At 38.1% G+C, this 12,205-nt stretch overlaps 1 protein-coding gene across 2 annotated transcripts in view; it reads right to left on the minus strand.

Moving 5' to 3' along the window:
- LOC140730438 (potassium channel subfamily K member 2-like) overlaps positions 1 to 12,205 on the minus strand; it is a 114,842-nt gene that overhangs the window by 38,279 nt on the left and 64,358 nt on the right. Inside the window, exon 3 of one of the 2 annotated variants that reach the window (XM_073050842.1) lies at positions 9,611 to 9,771. The exons of the other annotated variant lie outside the window; for it this stretch is intronic. Coding sequence (XP_072906943.1) covers positions 9,611 to 9,771 — 161 coding nt within the window. The remainder of the gene's footprint in view (positions 1 to 9,610; positions 9,772 to 12,205) is intronic. 2 annotated transcript variants of the gene reach the window in all.

The raw sequence follows: 12,205 nt of genomic DNA on the forward strand, positions 1-12,205 counted from the left end.
CTTTGTAATTACTATGCTAACTTTCCTCAGGTACCAACTCACTCAATTTGTTGATGTGGAGAATTGGAGGATTACTTGTTTTCAATGAATTCAAGGTCCCATAGTATGGTAGATTTTCAACAGACCAAACCAAAATGAAGACAAAAGAGTATTCAAGACAAGTCAGGGAAATTATAGTAGAGAAGCACAAAACTTTTCCAAACATGCTACTTTAAAAATTGAAAACTATTGATTGAATTTTCTCAACTTGCTGTTGAACAATCACATTGGCAATTAATTGCTGGCAATGGTCACACATGTTTTGCATATACATTGAGTGTGCTAATTTTTTCAATGATGAATAGTTGCAAGTCTCACAGGGAGTCCCCAGCACGTTTAAGCTATCTGCTGCTGTTCACTTAAGGAGGAGAAAATGAACTGCCCTCTACTTGAGTTTCTGTTTTATTGCGAATGCCACAAAGCGCAGAAGGGCAAATGTGTAGCATGCTTCAGCCACTTAACCTTTGTCATGAATCACCAGAGGCCTAACGTATCAGAAGTACCATGACTTCTCACACCACAGGATGACAGCTCCATCCTGTGTGTTAAGTGCTTGTACCTAACACAGTGTTGCAGAGCGGGTATCAAATAAATGTTCTGTCTCAATCAACATTGTCATTGCGCAAATTGAAAAGTACAGGCATTTTCACCCAACTCAATCTTTCAGGAAGACCACCTAAAATATTGCAATTATGGATTGCAAAGGAAATTGCTGACAAATGGGAGCATGGTCAGAAAATGTAATGCTTTTCTAGGACTATCTTTCAATTACGTTGCCTTTACTTTAGCTACTTCACAAAAGTCTGTTTAAAATTAATTATAAAATTGATTTCTATGCATTTCAGCAACTGAAAAGTCATTTGTGCTACGGATAATATATTATGCACCTTGTCCCCAGAGGAATGTTGTTTCATTTGGCAATATTCATGTATGGTTGAATGATAGTTAAATTTGAAACTTGAACTTGAACTTCTGTTCAATGTTGGGAACAGACTTCTAAAGCTGTTTCCTCTCTCATTTTCTTGTACAGTGGATATGAGAAGATTAGTAGAATATTTGAGGTGGATGATAAAAGCTTTAAGAAGAACTTTTTGACATGAATGTTTAGGACCCAAATGCTGGTGTATCCGAAGGCAAGGATCAAAAAACAGTATAAAGTTGGAATGCAAACTGAGCAAAAACAAAACAATAGACAATATCACTAGTTAGGCTTATGATTGAACACTGAGGCTCCATTTAGATGCTCTTTAAATACTCAATTCTTGGTGCCCAAAATACAATTGCCAATTAGCAGGATGGTCCTGAATCCTTAAAGCAATCCATACTCCAGAGAGTTTGAGCATCTAAACCCTGGAAGCTTGCACAGTTGGGAGCATCTCATAACAAGATTATGATGGAAAGAATCCAAAGCGAAGATTATATAAATTATAGATCTTGTCGTTACCACTAGAGTACTTGTATGTTTCCCATATCTTTTATCTGAACATTTTTAAATTATAAGTTCCTTTCTCTTATGAGAAACACCTTTGTAAATATCTTGTTCTTGTGACATAATTTGCTTATCAGGTTGCATAGTTTTGCCACTAAGTTCTCAAAAAGGTTTCCAGTTTTGTAGGAGGAACTCAAGTTTATAAATGCTCAAAATATGGTTTTAATCAAGATGTATAATTTTGTCTTATATATTAGTCAAGAACATTTCCAAAGTTAAGTATACAATATTATATGTTTTAGTGATAATTGGCTATTGATAATTGACTGTTAGAAGGTTTCAACTAGTGCAAAAACACTTGGATTGGTCTTGATATTTTTGCACAGAGCCATGATGATGTGTACCACAGTACACTGGTATGTATTTGGCATCTGCAGTGGATCTGACCCATCAGCACTATTCATACAATTACACCAAGGTACTTCCTCTCCTGCCTTGAGATCCTTCTTGGAGCTTTTTAGTTTTTTTTAGAAAAGCTTGCTGTCAATTTGAAAAAATCATGCATCTTTTTTCTTAAATAGAGACATGTTTGCAGAAAAATAGCAGTGTTCTTAATGAGATTCTATCACGTACTTTATTTGGAGTTAAATAATGCTAGAATATGAGAGAAAGGGATTAGGAAAATGGAAGGAGTAAGATTCTGGAAGCCAAAAGGTAGGTGCAAGAAAGAGTCACTATGAGAAACTGAGATTGTCAGTGGTTATTGGACATTATGAGGCTCCTGGGATACAAATTGCTATCCATATTCTGTATGCATGTATGTGGAGCAAATCATGATGCATGTTGTATTGGCAACAGTAAGTGCAAGAGTTAGATGTGTACTGGAGGAATACACTGTAGACAGTTATGATAAAAAGCAATTACAATGCTATCTGAAGCTATTGTTGCAATATAAACCTGAAACCAAGGAAAATCCCCCCCACCCCCAATATTTCCATTTAAACTTGTTGCTAAATATATACAGGTTAATTAAGCTTAGAAATTATACCAATTTAAGCTGTTATAACAGCTAATATTTAAGCTGTTGGTATGTTTCCACATATACGTTTTTTTAAAAAAATTTCAAGCTGTAAAGGTATGCAAGGAATAGAACAGTAATTGCTTAAAGACCTTCTGTGATCAAATCATCTGCATTATTTAGTTGTGGTCTGATCATCTGCTACAAGAGGGAGGAAATGCAGGTGGAAAATGGTGGGGTGGTAAAGTATTCATAGATACTTTACCATAGATACTTTAAAGGCCACAAACTACACAGGATGTATTGTATAAGAGGTAACTTCTTACAGTCAAGAATAATATGTGAGAAACCTGTACATCAATAAGGACATTCTTACTGAAATCTACCTCATGCCAAAAGCATAACTAACTTCAGTGAAGACCCGCGGCCAAATTTCCAGTGATAACTGAAAACTGTCGAATGTATCACCATTCTGTTCTGTTCAGGAATGATACATTCACACTTTACACCTATAACTGTGAGGCTAAGAACAGCTTCAATGCCATATTGAAGTTGCTGATGGCACCACTGATGGTGGACAAACAAAAAGTCTTTTGCACGCTGGTTGTCCGCCCTGTTGGGTGTGGTCTTTCATTGATTCTATTATGTTTAGGGGATTTACTGAGAATGAAAATGAATCTCAGGGTTGTACATGGCATAGTATTTTGATAATAAATCTACTTTGAACTTTGAATGGAAGGGAATTTCTTCAGTGCTTAGCTTTGGGCAGAAGAGGAGCATACACCTAGGTGCACCCAACAATAACTTATTGCATACAGTATGAAATTAACCGTCATTCTGTGCTTGTCAATTGTGTGTCTTTGCCTGAACTAGTGATATAATGGCTGCAGTTTGATTCAGGATGCCTTCTAACTTTTAGAAGAGGATGTTCCGATGGATGAGAAGGACAAGATGCCAGGCTACAAGTGCTATAGCATAATATAATTCACAGCCATGATGACAAACATCTTGCATGGCAGAAGCCTGAATTCTTGCTGTAACATCCAGATGTTGTAATTATGGTTCACGCTGTAATGGAAGCTGCAAAATTAATGATCATTCCCTGATTCACAGGTCTGAGCACAGACACGTCCATTGCTACTTCCATGCTGGAGAGCATAAGCTCTCCAGTTTGCATAAAGTCGATTTCAGATTCCTCCCTGTGGTGGGATGTTGGCAGGGAAGTGAATTGTAGTGAATTGACTAGTGGCCAGGTTGGTTGGTAGATGGAATAAAACTGATCCTGACTAAGGCAGGTTTACTGATTGACCTGTGCTATCTCCTCCAGGCCCTTGGGGCAACACTGACCATCAAGTATCTTTTTGGCTACTGCCTTCTGGTGGTGTCCTCATGGCCCCTGATAGAAAGATGGTCTATTGCCCCCTTTTCATCTTCCTCACTAATACTTTCAATGCACCATCTAAAAACATGGATCCTGTTCTCTTCTTTGTTCCATTATTCTTCAAAGTCTTATGGTCTTATAGTCTAAACTAGTGGTCGCCAACCCGTCGATCGCGATCGACTGGTCGATCTTTGAGACTTTCTCGAAGATCCCAAAAAAAAGAAAAATAAATACACAAATACTGTTGAGAGATTGTTTCTGGGTTGCGGGGTTTTAGTTCCGTTCTTTCTGCCCAGTGCGCATGCGTGCAGCTCCCCCGCCACACACTACACAGTGTACTTCAGTGGTCCCCAACCACAGGGCCGCGAGGAAACGATATGATTTGGCGATATGAAACGATATGAGTCAGCTGCACCTTTCCTCACTCCCTGTCACACACAATGTTGAACTTGAATGCAATAAAGTCATCTGTCGCCTAAACGCAGTGATACTCTCACACCAGGGATCACTGGTTGGCCTCGGGGAACCGGCCGCCTCACATGGCCTGCGAGAAGTGCCATTGCTACTGGCCTGGGGCGCGGACAGATGGGCACTGTCTCTAAACCTGTTTAACACATCGAATGTTCGTGGGGAACACGGTGCTAAAATATTCGCAGACAACCTAATTCGGGCTCAGGGTTTTGTAAGTAGCAGAGCAGCTACCTCGCTGCGATCTACTGAAAGTCATCCCTCAGACCAAACTTTTGTCGGCCGATAGATCCTACAAGCGGGACAGGCACGCGCCCTGTCACACTCCTCGCTCAGTCGGTCGGTCTCTCCGGACTGTGACTGTTGTGGCCCCGGAAAGGGGACCTCCGGCCCTTATCTTATCCTCTCACCCCACCCATGACCAGCCACAGCTGACCAAGGTGTCTGGCGGTGGACGGGTGGGAGGTTGTCTAATGAGGCAATGAAGCCCTCAAAACTGTTTTGGTACCTTGAGTCCAAGCACCCTGCACTTAAAGACAAACCCGTTGAGTTTTTTTCCAAGTGGAAAAAACGTGAGCAAGCGGGACAGCAGCTAAGTGTTGAGAGCCACGAAAACTAAATCGCGGAATAGATTGGGCAGAAGGAACCTGCTTTGAGTATCGCTGTATTCCGGCTGTGTTTAACACCCCCCCGCCCCCCCCCCACCATCGGCCGGTCTGAAAGAATATTGTCAATATTAAACTGGTCCGCGGTGCAGAAAAAGGGTGGTGACCCCTGGTGTTCATACATTATTTTTACTTCCGGGTTGCGGGGTTTTACTTCCAGTCTTTTCTACCCCGGTGCGCATGTATGTAACTAATCGATTTAGGGGTCGATCTTAGAACATGGAACAAAGAATAGTATAGCACATTACAGGCCCTTTGGCCCACAATGTTGTGCCGACCCTTAAACCCTGCCTCCCATATAACCCCCCACCTTAAATTCCTCCATATACCTGTCTAGTAGTCTCTTAAACTTCACTAGTGTATCTGCCTCCACCACTGACTCAGGCAGTGCATTCCACACACCAACCACACTCTGAGTGAAAAACCTTCCTCTAATATCCCCCTTGAACTTCCCACTCCTTACCTTCTTGCCTTTCACTAAGGCTGAGGTAAGGGATCTTGGGCTTAAAAAGGTTGGTCACCACTAGTCTAAAGTCTCCTTAGTTAGATTGTCTTTCAGATTAACCCACTGCATTTAAATTCGTGGGGTACAAAGGGAAGAATTTATGCCATCTGCAATCTGTAGATCAAATAGATTTCTTTGACTAAATTGTGGGAGGGTTAACTTATTAATGATAGTTTGGTAATGTCATTGGCCATGGGCTCAGATTTTGAGCCATTCAGGCTAGCTTTAGATCATAGAGGCTGGCTTTAATTGGGCCTAGCATTTCATAACATTAGTTCCCTTTTGATATGTAAAATCAGTCAACAGCTGGTGCTGGTTTCTGATGCATTCATTGAAATGAGCAAATGGCAGGAGCTAGTGTGTTGCCTGTAATATAGTCAATGGGCATAGGTTAATGACATTGAAACAACCCAGCACCTGATTTGGGTTACTGATCTTGACATCATTGAGGTGAATGGTTTTAAATGACATATTCTTCAAAGAATGCTATGTATTTCTTCCTTCAAAACAAATAACTTATTAGTTTTCTTTGCTGATGACCATAAAACTGTCACACCAAATAGCTTTCATTTCTCAAAGTGTGTTGCAAAACAACCCTTATTTTAACTTCAGATAAAAGATCACAAGTTCTTTAGTGGGTTGACTGCACTCACTGCAAAAAGTTTTACTGGTCACTTGTGTTATTATGTGTGTATAGATTGAAAGTATATGAGTGAATAAGGGGCTGTATTTGCTCATTACAATAGATAATGTAAATATGTGATGGAAAGTGTTATTGTTTCTTGCAGGTTTATGAGGACATAGTATTGTGTTTGTTTTTCTTTAAAGGGGAAGATGTGTTATGTGTGTATGTAATATAGAAATTCAGTTCCCAGTGGGCGATGTGGGTGGTTTACCCCAGAACCAGAAGTGACATGGCTGAGTTAGTCACATATGCTAGTGTCAAGCTGAAATCATTGCTGGAGTGTTCCAAATCAGTACGTGTTAGTTTTACCCATTGCTGTTTGTCTTTAATAATGAACAGTAATAATGAACAAACATAACAACTGTTTCAGTGGCTTTTAGTTATGCAAAGCAGCCATCCGTAACAGATAAACTCCAAAGAGAGAAATGTTAATCATCCTCAACTACATTCAACAGCAACACCAGCACCTAGACCCTATTATCAATATTCAGAGTTTCATGGTTGACAAGAGATATGATTGAACCAGCTACAAGACACATTGGCTGCAAGAGCAGCTCATAAACTGGTATCCTGGGAGAAGGGATTCACCTCCTGAAAGCACAAAGCAGTCCCACTACAAATCAGGGGTGTTAAAGAATACTGAATGAGTGCCTTTCTATCAATATTCAAAACATCTGACAATATTCATTATCAAGCAGCCTACTTGATTAGCATATCATAAATCAAGAGCTACTTGATTGGCATATCATAAATCGAGCCTATTGGATTGCCATGTTATAAATATTTATTGCCTCCATCAGTGAGCTATAAAGGAAACTGCAGGGGCTTACAAAGTACCACTTTGGCAGCAGCACCTAAATGCATAATCTGGAAGGACAAGGGCAACAGAAGCATGGAAGCACCACTCCAAATTTCACATTTTCCTGACATGATAAGTTATCACAGGTCTTTCATTGTCACTGGCTAAATCCTGGAACTTCCTACTAACAATAATTTCCAAAGTTTGTCTGGGAAATGTAGAGCCCTTGACTATGGATATTGGGCACCTAGCATCATTCAGAAAGGTTCATTCGTCCATGCAACATGAGCCAGGTTTGTGGCTCCAGTACGTCACAACAGATTCTATAGAACTGTCATATGTCGCAGCAATAATCGCTGATGACTTGGCCTTCAAAGCATCATAGAACCATGGAAATATAAAAATCAGAATGTACCATTCACCCCATTGCACCTGTGGTGGTTAAAGAATGGCCTATAGAGACTGATCCTATTTCCAGTTCTTCATCTGTAAACTATATAGGTATTGTCATATAAAGTGTCATCCAAGTGTTCTTTGAAAGAGCATTTTATTCCTACTTTCTGTTTTCCATCATAAAGCAATTCTCAATCCATGCTAATGTGTTACCTTAATCCAATAAACACTTATTTTCTGTCACAATCTTATATGTGTTATTTTATCAAATGTATTTTCAAAGTCTAGATTACTTGTCCCAGTTTCCCATTATCTTCCCTGCCGTCTCTGTTTCCAGAAGCAACCAGATTTTGAAAATAATATTTCTGTTTCATGAAGCCAGAAAAACTAAGAACATTAAGAAATAGGAAAAGGATTAGGACATCCACCATTCATTCAGATCAGAACCTCCATCTCGGTACCATTTTCCCACCATCCTTGATTCCTTTGACATTCATAAATTTTCTGATTTCTATTTTAAATGCTCACAATTACTAGAGACCTCCAAGTTAGAGAAGGCCGAACATTCACTATCTTCAATGTGAAGAGACTTCTTATCACTTGAGTCTTAACTCATCTCGACTTATTCAGAAATCATCTACAGACAACATTCCCTATTATCTTTCAGTTAAACTCTTTAAAAATTTTGTATGCTTACATTCATCTTCTTAAACTGTACAAAATACTGAGTCTATCTACTCAATGCTTCTTCATATAAACATGTCTTTCTTGGGACTATTCCACCAAATCTTCATAGGGGAGGAAACCAAAACTACCCAGGTGCAGTCTCAGCAAAGAATAAGACTTTCTTACTGAAATCAGATTTTCATGGAATAAAGTCATTTTCCATTAGGTTTGCTTGCTGCACCTCCATGTTGGCCTTTGTAACCTGGAGTGCAAACATTCCTGAGTCATTTTGAAAAAACATACCACCAAACCTTTCAACTTTTAACAAATATCCACTTCTGTCTTAATGGGCACCAATCACAATTTTGCACACTAAATTCCATCTGCCATTTCCATTCATTTAGTTTGTCCACATCTCTTTGAAGCTTCCTTAAATCCTCTTCTGAAACCACAATACAATCTAGTTTACTCTCATCACCACCCTTTATTGCCTGAGCCAAACGATTGATATTAGTTGTAAAAAGATGGACTCAAGCATCAATCCCTGCTATACCCATTAGATACAGCCTGTCACCTTCAGAATGATTTGTTTTATTCCCATACTTTTCTCTCTGTCCAATAACCAATTTTCAATTGATGTCAGTATACTATCCATGATGCCAAGCACTCCAGCATTGTCCTATGTGGCACCTTATTAAATATCTTGCAAAAATCCAAGTGTTGCCTATTGAAAATCCAAGCTATGTGTAATCACAACATGAATTTCAAAGTGCCATGTTGCCAAGTCTTGGATTACAGCATTTTTCTGTAGGCTAATTGGTCTCTTTTCTTGTATGTTCCATTATCCTTATTGATGAGCAACATTTTTGCTGCTACATTTTTCTCTGCTGGCAGTATTCCAGAATCTTGGAAATTTTGGAAGATCATCACTAAAGCCTCCACCTGTTCAGGAGCCCCATTTTTTGAACCACGAGATGCAGTTGATCATATCAATGGAAATATTGTTCATTTGATCCAAAATAAATATAACAGGTTTAATCATTCTGAATAATTGCCATTTCTGCTGCAGCTCTAGAGACACTTCTGGATTTTACAAATGACTGTCCTTATACTGTTAACGTACCAAAATAATTCACTCTTTCAATTTGGATCCATTTTCCAATTGTCTACTCTCTATTCATCTCATAAATTTAATAGATTTATGCGTATTTTTTCCCCAATCCCACTAGACATGTTCACCTCTTACATATTTTACTTCTTTGTTGATCTATCTAGGTCTCAAATATAAAATATAGACATCTATATACATGATAGAATTAAGTGAAAATTTCCAAAACTGTAAATGCACAGAATAATATTTCTAAAATTAGTACCGACGCTATTATATTCCAGTATAGAAACTTGAAATGGCTCTCTTTAATTAATTACCCTTGTTAAAAGATGATTTAAACTTTTCAACACCACAGGGAAAATAAAATGTGTATTGGGTTGGTGTAACACCTGAAGTAGGCACTGAAATACTTAACTGCATTTCTAAAAATTTGGAGATTGGTATTACTTACAAGGAATATGTCTTCCACTTTAGCGATTCCTTTTCCAAATATAGTTCCTAGCTGATCACCAACACCAGCAAGTAAAAACCCAAACAGTGGAATTCCTAATAAGGCATAAATAATGCAGAATATTTTTCCACCTACAGTAATTGGAGAAATTTTTCCAAAACCTACAAGAAAATAAAATCAAACTGTATAAGGCACAAGGTGACAAAGTTTTTCTAAATGCATTAAATCTAACAGGAGACAAAGGATTCCAGCACAATACATATTAAATTTAACCCACTGAAGACGAGTGTGAAGATCATGCAGTGTCTAAGTGTAATGCACTTTGTATTTCAATAAATTTGGACTAGATTGGAGAATAAATTATCACTGGTTGAGGTAAATGCTGTGATTATATTTTGTTTATCAGTCCCCTATATGGAATCTTCTGTGAATAAATTTGCTAATTCAAAATCTCTGAAGGATTTATTTTTTATTGCTCCTTTTTCATTCCACTTCTCTCCTGGCATGAAATTAATATATTCACCAAGTTCCCTAAAGCTCTCCCAAGGTTTACGATTTTTCATGTGTGAGGCAAGGAGAATATGAGCAGGCAATTTCATCCAAGCCAAGCCCATTCAATAGTGTTTTGAATCCCAGTGATTTTACTTTAGCAAACTGAATGTATAACATTGTCAATACATTTGCACTTATTGAAATCAATTCACTCAGCATTGATAATGGATTAAATCTGCACGGCTTGGCACACAAGACACAGGGTATGTTCCTTCTTACTTACCACGAAGCCAGCCTTCTTAGATATCTTATAAACTCTCAACATCTCTTCTCATTTCACTTATCTGCATACGTATTTATCTTTTACAGGTTTGTTCTAGGTAACACAGCCATTTAAGAAAGTTTACTGACCAAATATAAGTGGACCCCTTATATGAAAATGCACTGTGTCACTTTCCACCAGTATCAACTAGAAGACAGAGCTGTTCCATCTACCACCAAACTGCTACACACAACTGTTAAAAATCACCAATTCTTTACAATCATTTATCACTAACTTATTTCTTACAGTATCTCAGATGATAATTACTGTTATTTGTCTAACTTCTGGAATCCACTATCTAACATACCAAATGAATATTAATTCCCATTGGGATTACTCAGACCCCTAATTTCAAATTTTGTATAATTGTGGAAGAGCGATCATTTTAAATTTGCCAATTTTATGATGATTTTACATTAAAAGCATTTGATTGAATTTGTTACCATTTTACATTCTGAACAGAGAATGAATAACATGGATAATTCCAGAACACTTCTCTTGGAACAGGGAGCACGGCTCCAATGTTGTTGGTCTGATTGTGTTTGGACCACGTGAAATGTAGAATTATCAGGAAATCTAAGTACAATTTAAATGAAGGTCTTTAACAATAAAGGGTTTCTCAGATAAAGATTTAAAAATCAGAGTAAGTACAGGAAGGCCATTTCCATCTGAGAGCCTTCAATGATTACATACATTGATTAGTTTCCTTTTCCAGTGATTGATACACTTTTTATGGACCAAGTAGGTTTGATAGCCATTTAAATCATTTATTTATGAGAATAAATATGATTTTGGAAATTAAACTAAAATTAGATAAAGGAAGAACATTTGCCTTCAGTGCTCATGTAATGAGATTTTCAATAAATTCACAAGCACAAAAGTGGTTTCGATGTGAATAGCTTATTTGGAAATAAACATGAGATGACAGAGGATTTGGGCAAGGAAATTACAAGGAGATTTTAAATGTAAGTAAAATTTAATTATGAACAGATGAATCTTAAGAGTAAAGGAAACAATGTATCAAATTTTATGAAATGTGTTTTGGAGTTGCATAGGAAAATACTAATGGGCATATAAAAGTTCTTGTAACACACACAAAATGCTGGTGGAACACAGCAGGCCAGGCAGCATCTATAGGGAGAAGCACTGTCGACGTTTCAGGCCGAGACCCTTCGTCAGGACTAACTGAAAGGAAGGATAGTAAGAGATTTGAAAGTAGTGGGGCGAGGGGGAAATGCGAAATGATAGAAGACCAGAGGGGGTGGGATGAAGCTAAGGAAAGGTGATTGGACACGTTCCAAGGTTCTTGTGCCATAGTCAATTTCACTAGGGGACACAACTTAACTTCAAACGTTAATGAAAAGGAAAATCGAAACACATGTATAATGTGTGACTACTGCAGCATTGTCTGTTTATACCACAGTTGAAAATTTTAAAAAGCCCATTGATATCCCCATCAGCTAAATTTTACAACTAAGGTCTAGGAATCCTGCCTTGTCAAAAATTATACTTCGAAGTAGAGCTTCATGGCTATCTGATCCTGTTCTGTTCAAGGTTGGGTGACACATTCTGCACATTCAGATCCAACATTGTGGCCATATGAGCATACTCGCCCATACATCAGAGCCAAAGTGGTGCAAACTTTCCTACCATTTCATGAGCTCTTAAGATAGCAAATACAAATTGCTGATTTGTTTTTTACTTAGAAGATGGAGAGAAAACTTGGCTAATACAATGTGGAAGAAAGGGGAAGGCGGTGAGGTGGAATTGGGGACTGAAAG

This window comes from Hemitrygon akajei, chromosome 7, assembly GCF_048418815.1.
Source record: "Hemitrygon akajei chromosome 7, sHemAka1.3, whole genome shotgun sequence".
NCBI classification, from domain to species: Eukaryota; Metazoa; Chordata; class Chondrichthyes; order Myliobatiformes; family Dasyatidae; genus Hemitrygon; species Hemitrygon akajei.